Below are 26,472 nucleotides of genomic sequence, written 5' to 3'. Positions count from 1 at the left end.
GGCTACAAAAAACTGTAAACAAACAAACAAAACAAAACAGAACCGGTGGGCACTTTGTAATAGGTGGATCAGTCTAGAAGCAAGATTCAGGTTTGATTCTCAAGACAGATGAAGAAACATACACTACACGCCTCCTGAGAAAATGCGATTACAAGTTCCGGCCCCCGTGAATTCTGTCTAGAGAGTGTTGAAAATGGAGCCTTTCTGAACGTGTGAGCATAAGAAGTGCTTCTGAAGCTTTTGTGGATTTGTGAGGTGGCCAGTAGTGGGCGTGAAGTAGGAGGGGCTTGTCAGCGGGTGAGACCTGTCTGCAATCAGACAGGCAACACCGATTGCTGCCACAGCTGGGCAGTGAGTGCACGGACACTCGTCACGCTATACATAGCTAATAATCGAGTTTTGAAAAGAGTTCTTGGAGGGAGCTGGGGAGATTGCTCAGTGGTTAAGAATGCTTGTTGCTCTCACAGAGAACCAGTTTGGTTTTCAGCATCCACAGTAGTGGGCTTAGAAACTTTTATAATTTTAACCCCACAGGATCTGACGCCCTCTTCAGGCCTCAGGGGGCACCTACACCCATGTACTCATACACACAGACACACACAAACACACACACACACTCATACACACACACACACACACACACACACACACACACACACACACAGAGAGAGAGAGAAATATAAAATAAAAAATGCTTTTGTATTTGAAAAATCACCTTGAGTTCTGATCTACTTTAAGCTGCCACTGAATTTATTATTAATGTATCACTCATCACTGTAATGAGCTGTATAAACACAAGCTAGAAGCAGAGTAGGACAGTATGTCATCCTTCAAGATATGTTGCTTTCATTTACTCTTTTCCTAAGATCTCTCCCATTACTAAGATTCTACTATTTTATGATATAAGTAGTTCTAGAAGCTTGCTTCTCTCAGCCCAAACATTAAGACGTGGGACATGAAACCTGTAGAACATAAGAGGTAAGCTTTGTGAATCTGTTGAACAGAGGCTTGGCTAGACAGGAAGAGATTCAATGTTCCTGGGTAACGCTGCTCAAGTGTGAGAGACATTAGGTCAAAGTGAAAGAATTTGGGGCCAGGGAGACAGGTGTCAGTACAGTGCTTCCCACACATAACCATCTATGTTTGATCTTAGTATCCACATAAAAAGCTAGGTGTGGCAGAGTGTGTTTGTAATCCCAGCACTGGAGAAGCAGAGACAGGAGGATTCCTAGAGTTTGCAGGCCAGCTAGTCTAGCGAAACCCAAAAGCTCCAGGTCTCAGTGAGATGTCCTGTCTCAAAAAGGAAGATGGGCCGGGCGGTGGTGGCGCACGCCTTTAATCCCAGCACTTGGGAGGCAGAGGCAGAGGCAGGCAGATTTCTGAGTTCGAGGCCAGCCTGGTCTACAAAGTGAGTTCCAGGACAGCCAGGCCTATAGAGAAACCCTGTCTCGAAAAAATCAAAAAAAAAAAAAAAAAAAAAAAAAGGAAGATGGGTGACTCTGCAGTAACGATACCCAGGTTAACCTCTGGCCTCTACACACATTTGGTTGTCAGTCACATGATGGTAAATGTTTCACATCTGGCTTTTAAGAGAAAAAAATCCTGAGAAGCAAGACAAGTGAGACAGCACAAATTGGCTCTCCTAGCTGGTCTGAGTAGACTTTAATCTTCATTAAATGTTCATGGATGTCTGGCTACAACCTACTAGTGAGTTTTACAAATAATGTAGTGGATTATAAATGGCATTTTAAACTTTAACATTTTTTATTTTTTGTGTTCTGCCTACATGTAGGTCTGTGCACCATTCGTGTCCATGAATAGTATTTTTTGTTTTGTTTTTTTGTTTGTTTGGTTGATTTTGGTTTTTTGAGACAGAGTTTCTCTGTGTAGCCTTGGCTGTCCTGAAACTCCCTCTATAGACCAGGCTGTCCCCAAACTCAAAGAGATTCACCTCCCTCTGTCTTCTGAGTACTGGGATTGAAGGACATCACTGCCCAGCCTATGAATAGCCTTTTAAAAAACTGGACAGAATATTCCAAACTGATTCTCCATTGAAACATATGAAGTCAGAGCAGAAACACTTATGCAAGGGTGGGCATCTCTCCAGCCCCAGTGAAAAGCTTTCCTTACTCTTCCACTTGCTCGATTCTCAATTCTTCCCAGCTAAGTGTTTTGCGAGTTTATGAGCCCTCTTCACAGGGCTTCTCCAGCTCTCATTTCTACACTTCTTTAAAGTCAGTTTCCAGTGAGCCCGGCAGCTACACAACACGCATTGATCCTGTTCCTGCTCTTTGACCCCTCAGAGCATTCAGAAACCTGGATGTTCTCTGTTTTGGATACCCATAGCCATTCCCAGCAGGTCGGTCTCTAAAGTCTCTCTCTCTCTCTCTCTCTCTCTCTCTCTCTCTCTCTCCCTTAATCCCCCTCTCTTTTCCTGACTTTTCTCCCAGGCTCTGGCCAAGTCTGTTTCCTCCTCCTATCTGCACTCCTAAAGGACCTCACTTCCAAGCTGTCATCCCCTCTTCCTCCCACCCATCAGCCTCAGCATGCTGATCTTTATTTTCAGAGCACACAGTTGCTCTCAGCAGCTCCGGGATTTTGTACTAGCTATTCCCACACCTTGGAATGCATCCAGCTCTGAGGTGAATTTATTATTTTAACTCTGTAAAGAAGGGGTCAACTCAGGCAAAACTGAAGATAACTCAACTGCTCTTCATTTTGAATAATGTAGCACTCAACCGAAGCCTGGGGAGCCCTTCTTTAGAGGCATTACAGTAGGGTTGGGAATGTGTATGGCAGATTCCCTATTGACCAAGCCAGCTCCGTCAGTCAACAGGTTCTCCAGGGAGGGAGTCGGAATTAAAAAGAAAAAAGACAACAAGACAACACTGTGGCATGACCCCAGCGAGTTCTGAGGCTGAGTCAGGCTTATAATGTTTTTCCAGTCTGCTTTGATACCAGTTTAAGTACATGCAAAATAATATCAGTTCTGGGTCAAGGACAAGCAGGACTATAAACACAAACAGTCAAGGAACAAAGTCCTGTGATCAATGTTTCCAGGCAGGGGCTTATCAAGATGACCAAGATATCTGAGCCTACTTCCCTCTCCTAGCCCAAAGTCACATTCTTGACTGAAGCCTACTTCTTTGCTCTAGCCCAAAACGATATTCCTGCCTGAGCTTACTTCTGTGTCCTGGCCCAATGTTTAATTCCTGCAAAGTTTCTAGAAACGGGCTCCAAAAGCTCTCCACACCCTATCTCTTACAAACCCCAGAAAGTGTAGTGAGAAGCCTACCACACCTAGTAATAACAACAGAGCTAAGACAACATACATCAAGGGTTAACTCCAGCTATTAAAGTAGAATCTTGAGGAGTTAATCAAAATTAGAAAATGGACATGAGGAAGGAGAAAAAGTAACGAATCAGAACACGAGGTTGCTGCTAAGAGGCTTTAAAAAAATAAAATACAAGTTCAAAACAAAATAAAACACACAGCCAGAGAAAAAGACCAAATGGCTATGTCAAACATGTCCTTTAAAAACAAACATGGCTAATATCTAGAAAAGAACATAACCTTGAGGCCATTAGGACATCAAAACTAGGTAGCTCAGTCAGCCATTCTCAGCGCCCTACAGTTTTATTTAAGTTTGTTCGTACAAATACGGGGCAAACCGTCAGCAGTGCAGCGCCCTGACTATGCAGCTCAGTGCTTATTGACCATCTACTCTGCTCAGAACTGAGCATCAGTGTCTAAACTGTTTCCTAAGGAAGCGTTCCCTGTAGTAAACTCCAGCACAGAATAAGCGGCCAATCACCCAGTGTTGACATGTTCTGGCTACTGCTCACAGGATGGGGTTTCTTGCAGGGACAAAGAAGAACGAATTCCTCCACACACAAGGCTAGTTATTGGCAATGAGTGGCTGCTAAATCTGATTGGCTCACAACATTGTTCAGTTCTGACCCAAGGCTGCAAAGGAGGCAAACCCAGGAGTACCCCGGCCACACCCCCCACGATTATTCTTTAAGTGTATTTTTAACACCCTTGAGATCAGGTATCTGTCCCAGAGTGACCCCGAATTCCTTAAGTTCTCCAGTATGACATTGAACTTGTGGTCCTCCTGCCTCCACCTCGCAGGGCTGGAACTACAGGGGTGCACCCCGACCGATTTGTGCAGAGCTGGGTGGAAATCAACCTGGGGGCTTCCAGCACGTGAGGTGAGCCACACCCCAACCCCAGCCAGCCACTCCCACAGCCAGCCATAGGTCTGCGTGTGTGACATTAAGAGCCCAACAGCCCCAGCTCGCAGCACTCGGACGCCCCGCCCCTGCAGTCGTTCTCGCGGAAACGGCCGCGGGCTGACCCCGCCCTCTGCCTGTGGCGGCTCCGGGAACCGGACGGCGTCCGTCAGGGGACACAAGTCGGAGCAAAGCGCTTACTACCACCGGGGTGAGTCCTGGCGACTGCGGGCTCAGGGACATCGGGATACCACTGTTCCCGGACCGGAATCCGAGTGTGGACACGGCATCCCGCCGTCTCCTCCGTGACACATGCACGGGGCACCGGACACCGGGAGCGATCGTGGGTTGAGGCTTGTACTGGGACCGTAGTGTCGGGACAACGCTGACTGCTGCGGTGAGGGCTCTCCGCTCGGCGGCTCACCTGCCAGGGAAAGGGCGAGCATCACCTGGATCCCCAAGAATGACAGGCCCAGGGACAGTTGACAGCTGTGTCACACTCCGTTATTCCAGACACGCACTTTAGCATGCTGCGTCATTCTATCCCAACGTTAAACACGGGGAAACGCAATTTCTCTGGGTTTGGGAATCGTCCTAAACCTAAGCCACGGCTTGTTGTGACTGACGGTGATACGTGTCTGGAGACTTCGGAGAGTAGTTATTTAATGCCAACCTAGGCCATCTTGATCTCTCTCCGGGAAAGATATCAATTATGGATGTGGTGATGGCAATTCCTTGTCTCCTTTTTGCTCTAGTTCGTGCTTCCTGGATTGCACAGAACAGAATTAAAGGCTCAGAGGATTTGAATAAAATGAGTTAGTGACAGATACTAGGTAGGGGTCTAGGGTGGTTTTTAGGGGTGTAACCAAGAGAGATGCAATTTTCTTTTCTCCGGTAAAATAAGAGATTTGGCGAGTGCCTATTGTCTACAGCCTGGCGGAACTGTAGGAAGTAAAAGACAGGAAACTCTAGTTTCATTTTCTGGCTTGGTTCTGGTTTGAGTCATCAGGACTAGAGGTAGTAAATGATTCAGTGGGCAGGGCGCAGTGCCGAGGGGGCGCTCTTATCTTTCAAAACCGGGCTGATGCAAAACATTGCATTTGGTATTCCCCGGAGTAACTCTGCCACCCCCACCCCACCCTCAACTTACTTAATTTGGCTGGTTGAAGAAGAGCAATGTTTTCTAGCAATAATAGCTAACACATACAGAGCTGTTTTCTGCTATTTAAACTAGTACAATCCTCAGGGCAATCCTATGATGTGATTCCTACTTGTTTTACTAATAGGAAAAGTTAAATGAATATTGTCCTGGTTTCAAAGCACTGCTTGAGTGATATTTGTGTCTTGGTTTTGTGTTATTTCCTAGCTTGTATTTTATTTGTATTTACTGCTTTTGATTTGTTTGGTTTTGCAGTGCTGGCACAGAACCCAGGGCCTCATCACACTAGGCAAGCTCTCTATTCAGCCCTTAAACATTATCTTGAGACAGGATGCCTTAGTCTCTATTCTCCTGCTGTGAAGAGACACCATGACCATAGCAACTCTTTAAAAGGAACGCGTTTAACTGGGGCTTGCTTATAGTCTGAGAGGTTCAAGTCCATTGTCACCATGACTAGAAAGCACGTGGCATGCAGGCAGACGTGGTGCTGGAGAAGCAGCTGAAAGTTCTACATCCGGATTCCCAGGCCGCAGGAAGGGAGAGGCACTGGGCCTGGCTTGGGCTATACCTCTTAATCCTTTTAAATAGTTCCACTCTTTGGTGATTAAGCATTCAAACCTATGAACCTATGGGAGCCATTCTTATGTGAACTGCCTGCCACACGGGATCTAACTCACCTAGGCTAGGGTCCAATTGTTCTTCCTGTCGCAGGCTTGCTCACAAGTGGCTTCGATCACAGGTATTGTGCCACCACACTTACAGTTTTAGTATTTTTAACAGGAAACTTCATGTAATTTCCTCCTTACATATTTTTTAAATAATTCCTGCACTGATCACTTAAAATTATTTCATTTAAGGCCAGGCATGGTGGCACATGCCTTTAATCCCAGCGCTTGGAATGCAGAGGCAGGCAAATTTCTGAGTTCAAGGCCAGCCTGGTCTACAGAGTGAGTTCCAGGATAGCCAGGGCTACATAGAGAAACCCTGTCTCAGAAAAAAAAAATTATTTCATTTCTAAGTATGTTATGAAGACTATATGGTAGGACTTTGGTTATACTAACACTTATTTGGTAACTATCCGTAAAGTAATATAATTTACATAGAAAAGTTTGATGTAGAGAAAAATCACGCATGGCTGTTTTTCTATATTGTTTTTACACAGGACAAGTTTTTACTTTGAGTAATCCTTAAATGAAGAGTGGGTAAAGTGTGTATACGGAAGAGAGACTCCAATCAACAATATCAATAAGTTGAAAAAGAAAAATGTTGTCCTTAAATAACCTACAAAATATCATCTATAACCCGGTAACAGATTTTTACCTTTTTTTTTTTTTTTTTTTTTTTTTTTTTTGCCTGTGGTAGGATTGACAGGAAATACACTCAAGTTGTAATTATCACTGGGGCCAGGCATGAACACACAGTTCAGTTAGCACACACACACACACACACACACACACACACACATGTATGCATAAACCTTGACGCTACAACACACACATGAAGGGAAGGTCTGGGGACAACTCTTGGGAAATTATATTCTACCATTTGGGTCTGGAAGTTGAACTCAGGTGATCAGATTTGGCAGGAGGCACCTTTACCTGCTGAGCTATGGTACTGGCTTCCTTCCTTCCCCTGTCTGTCTGTCTGTCTGCCCATCTGTTGTATAGACGCTAGCACCTATGACTTCATGATTTGGGTGGATGATAGCACTAGGCCGCACTGTCCGTCCACCCACCACTCACTGTCCATTCACTTGTCAGTTTTTTCTGATTGTTTGTTTGGTTGGTTGGTTTTCTCTGTGTAGCTCTGGCTGTCCTGGAACTCACTTTGTAGACCAGGCTGGCCTCGAACTCAGAAATCCGCCTGCCTCTGCCTCCCGAGTGCTGGGATTAAAGGTATGTGCCCTCCCCCTGCCTGGCTGCTTGCTTGTTTTAAGATGTGGCATTGCCATGTTGTCCAGTCTGACCTCAAACTTGAAATCCACTTGCCTGAAACCCCAGTACTGGGATTATAGACTGGTGTGCTCCTCCACACCTGGCTTTTTGTGGTGTTTTTGAAATGAGAACTGTACACAAGAAGTTAATGTCTCAGACTTCTGCTCTGTTTTCCCAACACTGCTTGGAAGTGTAGCAGAGGAAATGTGGAGAGCCAGAGGCAAGAGAGCTGAGCAAACCATGTTGTCCAGTTTAGGCTGCTGGTGGGAGTCTGACTGACTGCTAGAAAACGCAGTCAACATCCTGGCCTTCTGGAAAGCTGTCAAGAGCTTTCTGGTTTTCTGTGCTGGCTAGCCTCTCTAGATGTGCCAGGTTTCCTTTTGCCACCACTGTTGTTAGAGACCTGACATAGGGCCACTGGTTTTTGGTGACGCCCCTAGGAGACTCTTGGGCAGTAGAATTGGTGAAAGTCAGTGAACTGGCTGCGCCTGTTGACAACCTAGCTGTGATTTCCCTCCATAACTTCCAGTACCACAGTGAAAGAAAGGTTTAACAACCATGTCAAGCAAACTGAATTTTGGGGAGAAATAGCCTTATGTCACAGTGGGTTTAAAAACGGTTTACAAAATCTGACATCAGTAAAGACATTTAAAGTGATTTGCTGTATGTTGTAGCTAAAAACATCTCAAGGTTTCAAGGTTGTGGACTGGAAAAAACAAGACTAGGCTTATGTGGTGTGTGTGTGTATCCATGCATGTATGTGTAGGAGAGAGTGCATGCATGTGTATATGTATGTGGTGAGTGTGTGTTTGGTGTGTGTGTGTGTGTGTGTGTGTGTGTGTGTGTATCCATGCATGTATGTGTAGGAGAGAGTGCATGCATGTGTATATGTATGTGGTGAGTGTGTGTGTGTGTGTTTTCTTTTTCTGGACTTGGTGGAAGACAGGAGCTGCTTCCCATTCATTTGACCTCATGAAGGTTTTAATGTTCTCAGTCCAGACTGGCGAAAGCTCTGTCCATGTAAACACTTCTTGGTACAGATGAAGTACACACTGTAACTGGTGGTATCTTTTTTTTTTTTTTTACTTTTCTACTTAGTATATTTCTTTCATTCGTTCCACTGAAATAATTTGAAAAATTAAAAGCCAGAGTCACTTTTCATTCAGATTGAGTGAGTAGTTTGAAGACGTCGCCGTCACTCGGTACCAGGAGTGCTGTGGAGTGGCATCTGTGGGCTCTTCATTGTCCTTGTCTTCCCGTGGGTTTTGTAGTAGTTGTTTTCCAGGAACTCTTGGTTTTGTTCTGTTGAGATAACCTGGGCACCTGACTTCGTAGCTGAGGTTAGCCTCCGGCTTACATCAGTCTTTTTGCCTCAGCTTCCAAGGGCAACTTGAGCTTCCACACCCAACTTGTGGGAACTTAAGCCCCTTTGATATCCAGCAGGCCAAGAAGCTAGTAGACACGAGTCTGCGTCAGTCTTATTCTCACAAACCACGCATCAGCATCTCATCAGCATTACCCCCAGCTGGAGCTGAGGGATGGCTCCTTCTGGAACCAGTTCCCTGAGGCCCCACCTGAGAGTCACCACACAGGGCGGTACCGGCTCCTAGCTGCTGAGTTATTGCAGCCAAAGGGCAGAGAGCAACTCTGCCTGAGGAAGAAATGCCAGGGCAGAGTCCAGCAGAATCCAGCACATGCTTCAGGGCCTTTGAGATCCTCCACAGTGACAGTAATGTGGAGCTGGTCACAGAGGGGCTGCCTGCTTCACATACAGGAGCACTCCAGGCACCTAGAAGGGAAGCTCAGGCGTTGTCCTGTTGTTTAGGGCGATAAGAGCCTTCTTGGAGACCCCAGTGAAGGCCTCAACCAGGAGTCAGCCTCTCCAGGGAGGCTCTCTGCCTCACGCTTGCTTCATCTCCATCAGTACCTTTCTCCTCGTCTCCAGTTGGCTCTTTACGTATGAGTTGAGAATTGGGCACGGTGACTGACTCTAATCAGTACTTAGGAGGCAGAGAGGCGGGAGAGTCAGAAGTTCAAGGTCATATCTTATTAGTCCACATTTGTCACTGCATTTGCTTATGGAAATATATTTCTAACATGTCATTCCCTTAGATAATCCCCTATGTTGGCACCATTACTGAGCAATTGAAGCCTGGCTCTCTGATTGTAATCCGTGGGCATGTCCCTAAAGATTCAGAAAGGTAAGATTACTGTGTGGGGTGGAAGGCCAGCTGTCTCTCCGTGACTGGAGAGGACATTTTGATGCTCTGAGGCCTCATTGCTTCACTGACAGCCCTGCTGGGGTGTGAGAAGAAGGAGTGATAGGGTGAAGGCTCCTGGAATGTTTTGTTTTGTTTTGAGACTGGGTCTCTACATAGCCCCAGCTGTCCTGGAACTCACTCCTTAGACAGGATGGTCTCAAACTCACAGAGATCTGTCTGCCTCTGCCTCCCGAGTACTGGGATTAAAGGCATCACCACCATGCCTAGCTGGCTACAGGAATCTTTTATATCATTGCTGTAAGTCTGATTTAGAATAAGCAGATATACTGATGGAAAAGGAGGTTGTTGCATAACAGGATGTCTCAGTACAGTTTTAGCACTGTCAATGTCTCTCAAGACAGTCTCTCGGTGGTATTGCTGAGTGTCTGCTTTGGGTATAATAAACTCAGGGTGTTACTTCTCTTGTTCCTGAGAAAAACAACATAAGAAAGACAGATTTATTCCATTCAGCTCATGATGTGAGGGTACAGTTCATCCCGTTGGGGAATGTCTGGCAGTAAGAGCAACTCTGCAGTGGTATTCAGTGTCTTGAGGCAGCTGATTGCATTATGTCCATACACAGGAAGTAGAGAGGTCAATGGCTGGGGCTCAGCTCACTCATTCTGTTCTTTGTATTCAGTCAGGCACTCTAGTCTTTGGATGCTGCAGTCTACTTTCAGGCTGGGTCTTCCCTCCTCAGTCAAACCTTGATGGAAATGCTCTCACAGACACACCAGGGGTATCTCCTAGGTGACCCCCAATTTGTTTCAAATTGACTAGGAAGAGTAGCCATCTCAGATCATGTCAGTCAGAGCTGGATGTAGTTCTGAGTGGCTGACATGATTGGTTTAAGTGATGTGTGGAAATTATCTTACAGAGACCCCTTGAGTGTACCCTTGGGAGAAGGCCTCATGATCAGGACCCTCACCAAAACTGTAGGCTGACTTTCATGCTTTGAGAGGCTGGTGGTATATGCATAGCAGGGCTGAGGTGTGGTGCAGGAGTGGCTGAGACCAGGTCCAGCTTACTTTGAACAGACTCCTGGACCAGGAGTCTCCCTGGCATCTGCCCTCTGTTCGTCAGCAGATTTGAACAAACACAGCCAAGGCCAGCATCCAAGACAGACAGGAGAGGGACATTCCTATTCTGGGTCCATATAAGCCAGCTCATGCTGTGGGGCTCTGTTACTGAGGAAGAAGAAAGGGAAGATGGGCAGGCTGCCCTGTAGGTCCTGTGGATAAAGGAATGGGGTGCTGGGGTGGGGAGGTTGGGGGTGCTTGTACTTTCCCCATGGCTCACCTCCACAGGCTCACATGGTTCTGTTCTGCCCTCGCCCAGATTCCAGGTTGACTTTCAGCTGGGCAACAGCCTGAAGCCAAGAGCAGACGTGGCCTTCCACTTTAACCCTCGGTTCAAAAGGTCTAGCTGCATTGTTTGTAACACACTGACACAGGAGAAGTGGGGCTGGGAGGAGATCACCTACGACATGCCCTTCAGAAAAGAAAAGTCCTTTGAGATCGTGTTCATGGTGCTCAAGAACAAATTCCAGGTAGATGTTGAGAGAGAAAGGGAGTGTGGGAGCGTGCATGGGGCCATCTCCGAGTCTACTGAAGGCATCAATACATTACTCCATCCAGATGGAACAGATAAACCTTAGGTCTTACTTCTTCTAGGAGCGCTAAATTCTGGACCCCACAGCATCGTGTCACTGTTAGGGGAGTGGATTATAAAAGCCACACCCAAAGCATAGGAAAGTCTGCATGAGCAATCTGTGAGTGGACAGGGCTCTCCTCAAAGGGGTGTGCCCAGTCCTACAGCAAGCTCCTGCTGTAGGGTCCTGGGGGCCTTGTGAACACAGTGACTTATTGGGGCTGCAGTTTGGCTCCAGAGGCTCCCAAGAGTGCCAATAATCCCCAAGTCCACAGAAGGCTTGTAAAGCAGAGATCCTGGGGCCCCAGGAGTGTGTGCGCATTTGGTCTAGGTCCTTGTGGGACATTGCTCTCTGGATTCCCCCTGCGCTCCTCAGTTTGCTGTTCTATGGCCTCAGTCTTGGTCAGTCTAGCTGTACCCACTATTGTTGCCCTGGGTTTGTTGTATGTGGGGATTTTTAAACCTCACTGAGCGGTCCTACTGTGGGCTCTACCGTGGGCTGCTCACGTCTCCCTCCTGGACTCTGACACAAATGCCCTGGCATTTGGAGGTACTGTGCAGAGGACTCACAGATAGCCTCCTATCATCCCACACAACCTTAACCCACTGAGTGAGAATGTTCCCACCCAGAGATAAGAAATCTCAGATAAGCCAGACACACTCTGTAGACCAGGCTGTCCTAGAACTCAGGAATCTGCCTGCCTCTGCCCCCGAGTGCTGGGATAAAGCACTCCTGCTGCTTGGCTGCTGCATGCTCTCACTTACTTAGTGAGCTCAGTGCCTTCTTGGGTTGGAACCGAAAGTAGGCAGAGCAAACTTGCATCTTAGGCTTCCAAACCTCATGGATGGCCCTTGGGTTCCTGAGCATGGCTGTCTCCTGGGCACACACAGATACATACATGTGGAACACACAAACTTCCAAGTGTGTGTGACTGCAGAGATGACCCAGTCACTCAGTCAGTTCAGAAAAGTTCAGAATTTCTGCTACTGTGGTGGCTGCTTTCAGCCACAATGTGAGCAGAGACCTATGGGAAGAATAAACCTGAGGAGACATCCCATCCATCCATCCACTTGTTTTTGTGGTGCTGGAGATGAAACCCGGGGCTTCACACCGTAGGCCAGTGTTCTTTCCACCACAGCTCCACTCCCACGCCATAAGAGACACTTCCGTTGGATAAGGAGTGGTGTGTCACCGGGCTCTGAGGGCACTGCCTGCTGTGTGTCTCCAGGTGGCTGTGAACGGAAGGCATGTTCTGCTGTACGCCCACAGGATCAGCCCGGAGCAGATCGACACAGTGGGCATCTACGGCAAAGTGAACATCCACTCCATCGGGTTCAGATTCAGCTCGGCAAGTGCCCTTCCACACACACTGGGGGTCCGTCACACCAGATGGTGGACATTTCCTTTCATTTACATCGTCCATTTAGGTAGAAAGGAATATAAATATTTCAGGCTAGTTGTGTTCTGCTTTTGTTGTTTGTGGGACCTCAAATCTCAAGTGAGCCTACCAGATGGCTAATGTGTATCTCCTGTCCCTGGGAGGGAGTAAATATCTCTGTAAGACGGTTTTCTGTGTATTTGAATTTAAGTTTCTGGGACATTGCTAGCTTGTTTCCGGTGATGGGAGCAGTTTAATTCTCAACAGCCGTGCCCAGGTGCCATATTCTTATTAGCGTTAGGTCTTGTTCTCCTAGACTCTTGTCAGCTTGGGGGACCCCAGTGTTAAGTTGCATTTTAAAAAATCATAATTATCAATAGTTTTCCATGCTCAGCATCACTGATCATTTTTTTATGTTCAATATTTTAAAAAAGATACTCTGAGGGATGTTAAAATTAATCTATGCTCTTTTGCAGGATTTACAGAGTATGGAAACATCTGCTCTGGGACTGACACAGATAAACAGAGAGAATGTAAATATTCTATAATCCAGCAGTTTAAACTGTTCTTAGTTACAGTCAGTGGAAGGAGGGCTCTTCTTTTTCTTTAATTATGGTGTTTCCTGTATGTGCTCATATGTATTCAGGTGTGTGTATGTGTGTGTGCATGAGTGTCCATGGAGGCCATAAGTCAACACTGAAGTCTTAGTCAATTGCTCTACATCTTGTAAAAGTTATTTTGCATGTGTATGTCTGCAGTATGTATATGCATTATTATGTGTGCTGATGCATGTGCGTGAAAGCCAGAAATAGACATTGGATGTCTTCTTTGATTGCTCTCCACCTTTTGAGGCAGAATCTCTTAGTTGAACTCGGAGCGTGCCAATTCAGCTAGTCTAAGTAGCTGGCTTGCTCTAGAGATCCTGTCATGCACTAGGACTGCAGGCAGGCATCCATGCGTGCCCAGCATTTATGTGGGTGTCGAGGATTTGAGTCCTCTTGGTTGCCCTGCAAGTGCCTTAGCCTCTGAGCCATCTCTCCAGTTCTTTTAGCTTGTTTTTTTGAGACACGGTCTCTCACTGAGCCTGTTGGCTAGACTGGCCGGTCAGCTAGCCACTGGGGTCGTCCTTTCTCCGTCTCTCCAGTGCTGGAGTTACACATGTGAAGCTCCCATGCTTGGGTTTTACATGGCTACGTAGCAAGAACAGTACCAACAGAACTATCTCCCCAGCTTCCCAAATTAAGTTTTTAGTGTGAGGTTAGGGTAGAAGCAGTCAGCTAAGAGCCAAGAGGCACACTGCTTTATGGTGTTGGGCCTGGTGTTTTTGTTGACATGTGGAATATTAGTTTAAATGACTCCCACTAGGCCGTGTGTAAAAAGCACTCTGTCTCCCTGGCTTGTTGAGAGGTACTAGCAGGAAGCGTCTGTAAATACTGACCAGGTGCACTTCAGATGAATGAATGAAACGAGAACAGTTTTACAGTTGACACCTTGCTGTTCTTAAGAAAGCAAGGCCTGTCTACACATCTGTGCCTGCAGGCAAGACAACATGTCAGTGTTTGGAGAGTTCCTGGGGAGGACAGGCAAGCTGTGCTTGAAGCTCGCATGTAAACCTTTGAATAACTGTCAGTTTGTGGGTGATAGCGTGGTCACATGAGGATGCGGGACCACGTTGCTCTTCATAAGCCCCTAGGTACCTGTCATGAAGCACAGTGCCCGTGTCACACCAAGGCAGAGAGGGCATTAGTACATGACGCCATAGCAGACGGCACACCTGTCGACTGCCCAGCAGGTAGTTCTTCTCACTTTTCTTTTTTCTTCCACCAGATACAAAAGCCAGGCAAGCTCCAGCTGGTGAGTACTTTTGCTTGGTTATTACATAGGAAATATTTTGTAAATGACCTAGAGCACGAACAGCTGAACCTCGAAGGCAGCTGCTTCCTTTCCACACTTGATTGTAGAACTGTTTCTTGTAATGTGGTGGTAGAAGAGACATTTCTAAAATTGTGTAGTATGATCTATTTTGTGTGCCTGGCACTTTAAAGGACCCTATGCCCTTCAGTGTTGGTTGCCTCTTGAAATTCTGAGAAAAGGGGAGGATATAAAAAGCCAGCAGAGGTTGAGAGAGAGTAGGAGGGTTTAAGAGATGGAAGAGTAGGGTCAGAAAGTAGGAGAAGAAAAGACAGTGATAGCTGAGCCAGGAGAACCTGAGCTGAGCCAGAGAAGATACTGTGAAGAGACAGTTAGGAGAAGAACCCAAGAAGAACACACACAAAATAGCAAACAGATAAAGAAAAGTTACAAAATCATATCCAGAGCTGTCTATACCAACAGCATAGATGCTACTGTCACTCACCAAAATCCTACCTCCCAGCATCCGTCTACATTTGTCTAAGGTTTGAAGAGCCAACAGTTTAACTCTGTATAGAAATTAAGTTATGGAACCCTCAGCAGCCTCCGCTGGGCTCAGAAGGAAGATGGCTGGGGTGGCCCCGACCAGAGCGGATCCCAGCCTCTGGTTGGGCGGGGTTCCTTTGTCCCTGTTCCTAAATCTGATAGGGGACTAATATCCAATATATACAAAGAGCTCAAGAAGCTGAACTCCAGAAATTCAAATAACCCCTTAAAAAATGGGGCTCAGGGCCGGGCGTGGTGGCGCACGCCCTTAATCCCACCACTCGGAAGGCAGAGGCAGGCGGATTTCTGAGTTCGAGGCCAGCCTGGTCTACAAAGTGAGCTCCAGGACAGCCAGGGCTATACAGAGAAACCCTGTCTCAAAAAACCAAAAAAAAAGGGGCTCAGAGCTAAACTAAGAATTCTCACCTGAGGAATACTGAAGGGCTGAGAAGCACTTGAAAAAATGTTCAACATCCTTAATCATCAGAGAAATGCAAATCAAAACAACCCTGAGATTCCACCTCACACCAGTCAGAATGGCTAGGATCAAAATTCAGGTGACGTCAGATGCTGGTTAGGTTGTGGAGAAAGAGGAACACTCCTCCATTGTTGGTGAGATTGCAAGCTGGTACAACCACTCTGGAAATCAGTCTGGCGGCTCCTCAGAAAACGGGACATAGTACTACCAGTAGATCTAGCAATACCTCTCCTCGGCATATACCCAGAAGATGTTCCAACTTGTAATAAGGACACATGCTCCACTATGTTCATAGCAGCCTTATTTATAATAGCCAGAAGCTGGAAAGAACCCAGATGTCCCTCAACAGAGGAATGGATGCAGAAAATCATATCCATTTACACAATGGAGTACTACTCAGCTATGAAAAACAATGAATTTATGAAATTCTTGGGCAAATGGATGTATCTAGAGGATATCATCCTTAGTGAGATAACCCAATCACAAAAGAAGTCATTAGATATGCATTCACTGATAAGTGGATATTAGCCCAGAAACTTAGAATATCCAAGATACAACTTCCAAAACACAAGAAAATCAAGAAGGAAGACTAACATGTGGATACTTCATTCCTCCCTAGAATGGGGAATAAAATATCCATGGAAGGAGAGACAAAGTTGAGCTAAGACGAAACGATGGACCATCCAGAGACTGCCCCACCCAGGGGTCCATCCCATAATCAGCCACCAAACGCAGACACTATTGTATACACCAGCAAGATTTTGCTAAAAGGACCCTGATATAGCTGTCTCCTGTGAGGCTTTGCCAGTGCCAGGCAAATACAGAAGTGGATGCTCACAGTCATCTATAGGATGGAACACAGGGCCCCCAATGTAGGAGCTAGAGAAAATACCCAAGAGCTGAAAGGGTCTGCAACCCTATAGGTGGAACAACAATATGAACTAACCAGTACCCCTAGAGCTCGTGTCTCTAGCTGCATATGTAGCAGAAGATGGCCTAATTGGCCATCATTGGGAAAAGAGGCCCCTTAGTCTAGCAAACTTTATATGCCCCAGTACAGGGGAACACCAGGGCCAAGAAGTGGGAGTGAGTGGGTAGGGGAGCAGGGCAGGGGGAGGGTATAGAGGTCTTTTGGGATAGCATTGGAAATGTAAATGATGAAAATACCTAATAAAAATTTTTTTAAAAATTAAGTTTTGGGCTGGAGAGATGGCTCAGCGGTTAAGAGAATATTCTGACTGCTCTTCCAGAGGTCCTGAGTTCAAATCCCAGCAACCACATAGTGGCTCACAGCCATCTGTAATGGAATCAGATGCCCTCTTCTGGTGTGTCTGAAGACAGTGACAGTGTACCCATATACATGAAATAAATAAATCTGTAAAATAAAAAAATTAAGTTTTAATTAACTATTATATGTAACCTCCATTCCCAGCTGAAACCCAAGGCAGCCCCTTGCACTGGATTCTCAGAGGTGTCCTCAGGCATGTGTCTGAGCCACTTATGTGGGTTGCTGGTCCCATTAGACAGAATGACCTTAGGCCCACGCACTGAAAGCTCTGCTGGCATGTCACATGCAGGTGGTGTCAGGTGCGACCCATGCCACAATTCTGTTTTGTAGTGTAAAACAATCACTGTGTGTGTGTGTGTGTGTGTGTGTGTGTGTGTGTGTGTGTGTGCACGCGTGTGAGTGTATGCATGTGTGCTCAGTGAGACCGTGCTTTGCAGGGGACCCAGCTGAGATGAACATAGCCATAGCAAAGGGTCTTTCCTCTCCTGTGGTCCACAGACTCAGCCCTGCCTTCATGATGTTGGGAATTCTCCCACAAGAGCCTTTTCTGAAGCTGCCTCATTCTTACTGTGGCCCCTTTTCAGAGCCTGCCATTTGAAGCAAGGTTGAATGCCTCCATGGGTCCTGGACGAACCGTTGTCATTAAAGGGGAAGTGAACACCAATGCCCGAAGGTCAGTCTGCTGCGGCACCGCTGCCTTGTGCGCTCGGGGTGCGGTGGGCAGTGTCGGGGCAGGGTCCCACTGAAGAGCTTCTTGCCGAGTTGGGACTGAGGGCAGCTTCTGGCTGGGGCCCCTCTTGGCCAGGTAGGTAAAAATTTTGTCCACGAGGCCCTTCTTGCCTAGGATAACCTCAGTGTTACCAAACTTGGGGTCACAGTCCATACCCAAGAAGCCAAGTTGAGCTTTTGATCCTCAAGGAGCCAATGAAAATAGCCAAATTAATAGTGAAAAACAGAGAAAGGATTTACTCAACATGGCCACAATGGGAAGAGAGACAGAGGTCCAGTGACCCCCCCCCCCACCTCAAGTCCGTCCTCAAGGTCCTGTGGTAAGATTGAAGTTTAGAGTGCCAAGGATCTGTACATCTAAGCAGTCCCAGTGAAGGTGTGGTCCCACTGGGCTTCTGTGTCACCTGCTTAGGTGCTCTGACAAGTTCCCTCTCTGATTGGTGCTGTTTCCTTCCAACGTGAGATTCCTGGGAAACCCCCACTTCTGGAGGCCATTGTTTCAACAGTGATAGATAAAGGGCACGCGTCTCTCTTTACAATATCTTCATTTCTGCCAGGCCAGATACCAGGTCCTACGATACAGGACACCATGCTTTAAGAATCTTTTCTGAGCCAGGCAGTGGTGGCGCACGCCTTTAATCCCAGCACTTGGGAGGCAGAGGCAGGCAGATTTCTAAGTTCGAGGCCAGCCTGGTCTACAGAGTGAGTTCCAGGACAGCCAGGGCTATACAGAGAAACCCTGTCTCGAAAAACAAAACAAAAAGAAAGAAAAGAAAAGAAGGGATCATGTGGAACTGATTGGAGAATGCCTGCCTTTGAGAGACCCTGAGTCCTGTGTAGCCTGAAGTACTCATGGGGTCCACCTAGTCTGAGCCCCCAGTTGCTGTTGAGCTGAGCGTTAGTGCTGACCCTAGACTGTTGCACATGAGTCAGCGGCATGCAGATTTAGAGCAGAGCCGGAAGTCCCTCCTCCCTGTGTCCATGCGCATGTACGTGGTTTGAAGTTAGAACTGCAGTTTAAGTCTGAGCTTGGTTTTCTTTCTCTTAAAGCTTTAATGTTGACCTAGTGGCAGGAAAAACAAGGGATATCGCTCTGCACTTGAACCCACGCCTCAATGTGAAAGCATTTGTAAGAAATTCCTTTCTTCAGGATGCCTGGGGAGAAGAGGAGAGAAATATTACCTGCTTCCCATTTAGTTCTGGGATGTACTTTGAGGTAAGATTATGGTTTGTTTTGTTTTGAAATGGGACAGGAAAATGAGTCCTGAGAACACAGCAGAATGGAATGAATCTTGAGAACACAGCAGAATAGCTTTTACTTAAATAAAACCCAATCCTCTATGTAGGCAATATATGCTGCTGTTCACTGGCGATGGAGGCTGTAATCTGAGCATGGGCCATTGGTGCAAACAGCAGGACCAGTATACTTGACATACCAGAATATTTGACATTTCCCGTAGTGACAACAGCTTTGTAGCCCCAAGGAATTCTGGCAGGAACCTTGTCACTGTATAGGAACCACAGATATACTTTTATTGGTGTCTTCCTATAATTTTCCCCATTTTTTGAGGCACATCTCTTACGGAGCCTGGAGCTCACCAATTGGTTAGGCTGGCCAGCAAGCCCTGGGACCCACCTGTCCCTGCATCCCTGCACTGGGAATAAAGGTAAATGCCACTGCACCCAGAGTTTTCCCTCACTCAGGTCCTGTGCAAGCACTTTATCTGCTGAGCCATCTCCTCGTCCCCACGTATGTACTTCTAAGTGGATCTCTGGGGATCCCGAAATTGCATGCTTGCACTATCCACGCCCTCCACAGTTCCAGATGGCAGTCTTTCTAAGAGCTGGTCCTGTTGGCAGGTAGTCAGTACAGCAGACCCTTGGACCCAGAAGGCATGCGGTTTCTAGTCCCCAGAGCGTATTGTGTTAACACATGGCTCTTCCCAAAGCCTTTCAGAGTGCTTTCTAATTAGAGTAACATCTCCTTGGGATATGCATGCTAGGTGGCTGGCTAGACTTTCTCTCTGGCTTAGGCCTCCTCTCATGGTCTTTTAAGACTATTAATTTAGGTTAGGCTTTACTTTTTTTTTTTTTGAGACAGTTTCTCTGTGTCATCCTGACTGTCTTGGAACTGGCACTGTAGACCAGGCTGGCCTCTAACTCAGAGATTCGCCTGCCTCTGCCTCCTGAGTGCTGTGATCAAAGATATGCACCACTACTGGTCAGCACCATTTTAAACTCATGTGCTCTAAACTCATTCCCTACCTTGTTAATGCTGTGACCCTTCAATACAGTTCCTCATGTTGTGGTGACCCCCCAACCATAAAAGTATTTTTGTTGCTATTTCATAACTCATTTTGCTACTGTTGTGAACCATAATGTAATTATGATCTTAGGTGATACCCTGTGAGAGGGTTGTTCATGGGGTCACAACCCACAGGTTGAAACCTGCTCGAAACCATTGGAGTTCTCAAGGACTCATCATATTGGTTGTTGAAGCATGGACAGCCAAGGTGCTCAGAAGGTTGCAATTTGATGTAACATTATTTCCACGTTCCAGGGTGAAGGGGCTCCCGAGTGCTTGGAGGGTTGACTGATAAGGATTAGCCATGGGAAGCTCTTTGAAGGTGCGGGTGCTGGTTGTGAAATCAGAAGGCTGAGCAAAAGCTGGAAGGACAGGCTTAGGGCAACTTGAACCAGTCACTGGGAGTGGGAGGTATGGCTCAGGGTTGGTTTGTCCTTGGCAAGGGACAGTGTATATGGGATAACCTAGGGTGCACGGGATGGAGACAGAGTACCTATGGAAGGAAGCTGGTCCTTGTGGCTGAGAGGAACCCAGTAGTATAACTGGGTCTCAATCTAGGATGCTGAAATAAAGCGATAATAGCAATCAAATAATGGTGAAAACCAGAAAAGTGAAAATTTAAATATTTACCTCCAATTTGACAGACAAGTTAGATAATGCTATTAAGATTAGATAAAGCGCCTGGCATGGTGGTGCACGCCTTTAATCCCAGCATTTGGGAGGCAGGTGGATTTCTGAGTTTTTCTCTGGATTTTCTCTCACAAAGTGAGTTCCAGGACAGCCAGAGCTATACAGAGAAACTCTGGCTTGAAAAACAAAAACAAAACAAAACAACAACAACAAAAGATTAGATTAGATTAGATTAGATTAGATAAAGGAGGGGCTAGAGAGATGGCTCAGTGCTTAAAAGTGTATACTGCTCTTGCAGAGGACCTAAATTCAGTTTCCAGTCAGCATTCACACTGGACAGTTCACAATTATCTGTAATTTCAGCTCTAGATCTGATGCCTGCACTCCTGTCCACATACCACACATACACATAATTAAAACATAATTTTTTTTGGTTTTTCTTTTTTTTAATTTTTAATATTTTTTATTACGTATTTTCCTCAATTACATTTCCAATGCTATCCCAAAAGTCCCCCATACCCTCCCCTCCACTTCCCTACCCACCCATTCCCATTTTTTTGGCCCTGGCATTTCCCTGTACTGGGGCATATAAAGTTTGTGTGTCCAATGGGCCTCTCTTTCCAGTGATGGCCGACTAGGCCATCTTTTGATACATATGCAGCTAGAGTCAAGAGCTCCAGGGTACTGGTTAGTTCATATTGTTGTTCCACCTATAGGGTTGCAGATCCCTTTAGCTCCTTGGTTACTTTCTCTAGCTTCTCCATTGGGGGCCCTGTGATCCATCCAATAGCTGACTGTGAGCATCCACTTCTGTGTTTGCTAGGCCCCGGCATAGTCTCACAAGAGACAGCTATATCTGGGACCTTTCAGCAAAATCTTGCTAGTGTATGCAATGGTGTCAGCGTTTGGAAGCTGATTATGGGGTGGATCCCTGGATATGGCAGTCTCTAGATGGTCCATCCTTTCGTAACAGCTCCAAACTTTGTCTCTGTAACTCCTTCCATGGGTGTTTTGTTCCCAATTCTAAGAAGGGGCACAGTGTCCACACTTTGGTCTTCATTCTTCTTGAGTTTCATGTGTTTAGCAAATTGTATCTTATATCTTGGGTATCCTAGGTTTGGGGCTAATATCCACTTATCAGTGAGTACATATTGTGTGAGTTCCTTTGTGATTGTGTTACCTCACTCAGGATGATGCCCTCCAGGTCCATCCATTTGGCTAGGAATTTCATAAATTCATTCTTTTTAATAGCTGGGTAGTACTCCATTGTGTAAATGTACATTTTCTGTATCCATTCCTCTGTTGAGGGGCATCTGGGTTCTTTCCAGCTTCTGGCTATTATAAATAAGGCTGCTATGATCATAGTGGAGCATGTGTCCTTCTTACCGGTTGGGACATCTTCTGGATATATGCCCAGGAGAGGTATTGCTGGATCCTCCAGTAGTACTATGTCCAATTTTCTAAGGAACCGCCAGACTGATTTCCAGAGTGGCTGTACAAGCTTGCAATCTCACCAACAATGGAGGAGTGTTCCTTTCTCCACATCCTGGCCAGCATCTACTGTCACCTGAATTTTTGATCTTAGCCATTCTGACTGGTGTGAGGTGGAATCTTAGTGTTGTTTTGATTTGCATTTCCCTGATGATTAAGGATGTTGAACATTTTTTCAGGTGCTTCTCTGCCTTTCGGTATTCCTCAGGTGAGAATTCTTTGTTCAGTTCTGTGCCCCATTTTTTAATGGGGTTATTTGATTTTCAGGAGTCCACCTTCTTGAGTTCTTTATATATATTGGATATTAGTCCCCTATCTGATTTAGGGTAGGTAAAGATCCTTTCCCAATCTTTTGGTGGCCTTTTTGTCTTATTGACGGTGTCTTTTGCCTTGCAGAAGCTTTGCAGTTTCATGAGGTCCCATTTGTCAATTCTCGGTCTTTACAGCACAAGCCATTGCTGTCCTATTCAGGAATTTTTCCCCTGTGCCCATATCTTCCCCACTTTTTCCTCTATAAGTTTCAGTGTCTCTGGTTTTATGTGAAGTTCCTTGATCCACTTAGATTTGATCTTAGTACAAGGAGATAGGAATGGATCGATTCGCATTCTTCTACATGATAACAACCAGTTGTGCCAGTACCATTTGTTGAAAATGCTGTCTTTCTTCCACTGGATGGTTTTATTTTTTTGGTTTTTCAAGACAGGGTTTCTCTGTGTAGCCCTGGCTGTTCTGGAACTCACTTTGTAGACCAGGTTGGCCTCGAACTCAGAAATCAGCCTGCCTCTGCCTCCCAGGTGCTGGGATTAAAGGCATTCGCCACCACTGCCTGGCAAAACTAACATAAATCTTAAAAAAGAAAGTTAGATGGAGCCCATTCCAGACATTTTTTTCCTGTGGGCATAGAGCCGAAAGGCTGGCTCAGCCTAGGAGACAGAGAGATCCGTCAGTACACTTCAGATTCATATCCCCTCAGTACTTGGACTCAACAGTGGGTTCCCTCATGCTGCTCTCAGTCTCGCACAGTAACGCTCTTTGGGTCAAACTTGTGACTTTTCAGTACATTTTCCTGAGGTTCTTGCAGATCTTTCCACTCTGCCATTCTTTTCAAATAAACAAGATCTTGCACTTCAAATGTCCTTAGCCTGATTCTCTACGTGCGTGTTATATATAGGTGTGTGCACAGGCCTGCGCTACCATTCATCTCCTTATTCTTTGAGACAAGAACTCACTGAATCTGGAGCTAAGTTGGTAGCCAGCAAGCCCCAATGATCCTGTCTGTATACCCCATCTACCATAGCTACAGGTGCTTGGGCAGCCCACTTCTTACTTGGGTGGCAGGATCCAAAGTCAGGCCCTCTCACTTGCTCCTACAGCAAGTGTTCTTGTCCACTGAGCACTCTCCAGCCTCACTCTTTTAAAAATAGTCACTTTGGGGGTAGAACCCAGTGCCTCACTGGCAAGCACACTGAATCACTAAGTTACGTTGGCTTTGGCAAACATCTCACTGCAGACACTGTGTCTGTGGAGCCCACAAAGCATCAGCTGTACTGTACTCAATGTTGTTAGGCCTGGCATAAGTCCAGAGCAGTTCCAACTTAGAGCCAGCACATTCTATTTTTCTGGCTGTTCTGAAGTCACTTAGGGAGGACCTCTGCCATTGGACTAGGCCAACTGCAGGTCAGGCGCCTTCTTGTTTTTGGTTTGGCAGGGATCTCACTTGTTTAGATGAAGTGTTTATTTGATACAACAGAGGGAACTTGCTAGGATTGCAGCTGGCTTCCTGCTGTGTCTATACCCTCTTTTTCCTGCTGAGTCACAACAGGAGACTATGATTTGAGACTTATCAAATATACTTCATGAAAGATCCCTTCCAGCTAGTTGAACTTGGGATTTTCTCCCATTCTTTGAGAGATATCTCAAGTAATATTTACTTCCAATTCCCTGTATAGCATACTTTGATTTTGATCAATTAAGTGACATGCTCTAGCTCCCCTTATTCTGACTTCCTGTGGTAGCTTTTTCCATTGCTGCTACACAAAGATTAGACCCTTACTGTGCTTCTTTGCAGGTTCAAGTTTGCCACTCATCTAATCTCTGGGAATGGGGCAGGTCCAAGGCCAGGCTGTGTTGTCTTCTGATGCTTCACTGTGGCAAGGAACACTGTAGGGCCACCAAACTGGCCTTTTAGGAGTGCACAGCAAAGTGCAGGGTTAGGTTTCTAGAGAGAGAGAGAGAGAGAGAGAGAGAGAGAGAGAGAGACAGAAGAGTGTATGTATATAGGGAGGGGCAGAGGACAGAGAGGGAGTAACCAGAATGTCTGGATGATATAGGGAAGACCCTCTGGGGGAAGGCTATGCCAGCCATCCCCTGTAACAGATAGGGACTGAGGGTTGCTGGGAGGACCTGGAGACCAGGTGCACTTTGATATGTTAAGACACCTTAGGCCCTGGCCCTGGGTTTGAAACATAACAGGATGACCGAGTACTGCTCTCTTCACCAAGTGTCCCAAGCTGCTGGAACCTTGTCCGTCGATGTGGTTAAGACCTCTAGCACTGAGGCACGGTGTTCAGGGTTCGAGACTCTGCTTCTCAGTAAAGGGGTGAGAAAACGGGCAGCGACCAGCAGCTTTCTGTTAGTTCCCAAATAGGAAGAGAGACACTTCCCAGTCTTCTGAGAACCAGGAGCAGAACGGGGATAGGGACTACTGAGGGAAGGGCCTGATAAGACACAAGTGGGCTGAAGCAGAAGATGCCACCATGATATATTGGGGATTTGGGTTTTCTTTAAAATCACTCAGAAGGGAAGTCAATGGCAGAAGCCTGGGGAAACGTGTCCAAGCTCAAAGCAAACCAAACAGTTTTTCTTTGGACCCTTTGTCAGTATAAAGAAACGTGTTTTAAAATGAAAGGCAGCTACTGATGGCACACCTCCTTTCTTTTCAGATGATAATCTACTGTGATGTCCGGGAATTCAAGGTTGCTATAAATGGTGTGCACAGCCTGGAGTACAAACACAGATTTAAAGACCTAAGCAGTATTGATACACTATCAGTCGATGGTGATATCCGTTTGCTGGATGTAAGGAGCTGGTAGCTACCATGACTGCCAAAACCCCCGAAATACAAAATGGCTTATCCGGTACTGGCCATGTCAAATGCATCTCGCTTTCACCATATTGTTTATATTGCTAAGTTGAGCTCCTCCAACATCAAGTCCTACTGGTGTTGTCAGGTCTGGCCATGCAGTACATTCAGAGGAACAGAGCCGGGGCAATCACAGCTCACTGCCAGAGAGGCTCTGCACACTGGGTCCCTCTTATAAACCACACTCAGCAAATATTTAAGTGCCTAATATACTACATATACTAGCTAATAGGGATGGCAAGCATACTTCCTTTGTATATTCTCTGAGCCGGGCACAGACATGGCAGGGCCCAGAACTTGTGTGGTCCATGTTTTCTAGCACTTCGTACCAGTTTCTGGCCTCCTAATGTAGGGTCTTCTTGCTGGCATTGCATTAACCCCACTAGGGGCCTTTGCAGTTAAGGTCAGAAAAATATACTAATGGATGGCAAACACTACTTCCCCAGCAACCCTTTTCATAATCAGCATTCTATCATATCTCATAATTGAAGACTGCATAGCATTTACTTAGCTCTCACCGCTTTAAACTTTATAAAATGTATGATGCTGAACACAGCAGAAAAACTGAGGCCAAAACCCTGAATTATGACAAAACAAGTGTTCTGCTCCAAGCAGATTTCTGCTGGTTGATTGGCGCTCAAGTCCAGGGTGTGTGGGTACCTGTGGCAAAGTAAGGCAGAAGTTGGATAAACCGTGTGTGTAAAACCCTCTTGGACGTATATATAAAACAAGCACTATCAAAGCAAACCCAGGGGCGTAGTGTGAAAGGCTTAGTTGGTGTGGAGACTAGCCCTCGTGCCTTTGGGTCTGAAGATGTCGGTCTGCAGCAGCAGCGAGGTCAGGCACATTAAACCACAGGACAGAATTCTGCTGGGGTTTAGGAGTATTCAGCCAATCTGCTTAGATATATGCACTTGTGCATATGAAATAATACCATCAGCAGTCTTACTCAAGGCAGCAACTGCTAGTCCTTCATTTTCATGCAAATTTATTATGTTCACTCTTCAATATGGGGTGGTGGGTGGAACTGGGTAATTTGTACGGAGGCCAGGAGGCTCTAGAATTCTCCAGAGTTATGTCTTCATAAAGAATGAGTCTTCATAAAGAATGCACTACTGAGATATTGGGGGCTCAAAGGCACTCAGGAAAAAAAAATAAAAGCCTATTCATACAACAGCTTATTTTCATTTCTATTTTTACACAATTAAGACTGATTCTAAGTAGATTCAGTCTTAAGTTCTTAGATTTTTTTTTTTTAAAAAGCTGCTGGAATTTAGGTTGTGAGACCTTCTGTTGTATATTCCGAAATTCTATCTCTAAACTGCAAAATGCCTTTTTGCTTGTCCTAATTCTGCATTAAAGTTTTATATTAAATTGGAATGAATACTCTCTG

At 46.0% G+C, this 26,472-nt stretch overlaps 1 protein-coding gene across 17 annotated transcripts; it reads left to right on the top strand.

Annotated features, from left to right (window-relative positions):
• Positions 1–896: 896 nt before the first annotated feature.
• Lgals8 (lectin, galactose binding, soluble 8) lies at positions 897–26,472 on the top strand. 17 transcript variants are annotated; one of them, XM_006516715.2, is made up of 11 exons: positions 898–978; positions 4,136–4,447; positions 6,558–6,700; positions 9,442–9,530; positions 10,929–11,139; positions 12,470–12,589; positions 13,096–13,152; positions 14,447–14,473; positions 17,367–17,455; positions 18,562–18,727; positions 24,880–26,459. In XM_006516715.2, the coding sequence occupies exons 3-11, from the start codon at positions 6,659–6,661 to the stop codon at positions 25,027–25,029; spliced, it is 951 nt and encodes a 316-aa protein (XP_006516778.1). In that variant the 5' UTR covers positions 898–978; positions 4,136–4,447; positions 6,558–6,658; the 3' UTR covers positions 25,030–26,459. The 17 variants fall into 17 exon arrangements, with proteins under 17 accessions (XP_030103187.1, XP_011242624.1, XP_006516778.1 ...); XM_011244321.1 differs by having other exon boundaries at positions 12,470–12,616; XM_006516714.2 differs by having other exon boundaries at positions 4,136–4,633.

This window comes from Mus musculus, chromosome 13 (genome assembly GCF_000001635.26).
Source record: "Mus musculus strain C57BL/6J chromosome 13, GRCm38.p6 C57BL/6J".
NCBI classification, from domain to species: Eukaryota; Metazoa; Chordata; class Mammalia; order Rodentia; family Muridae; genus Mus; species Mus musculus.
Note: the sequence above shows the minus strand (reverse complement) of the source record. Positions and strands in the feature narration are given on the sequence as shown.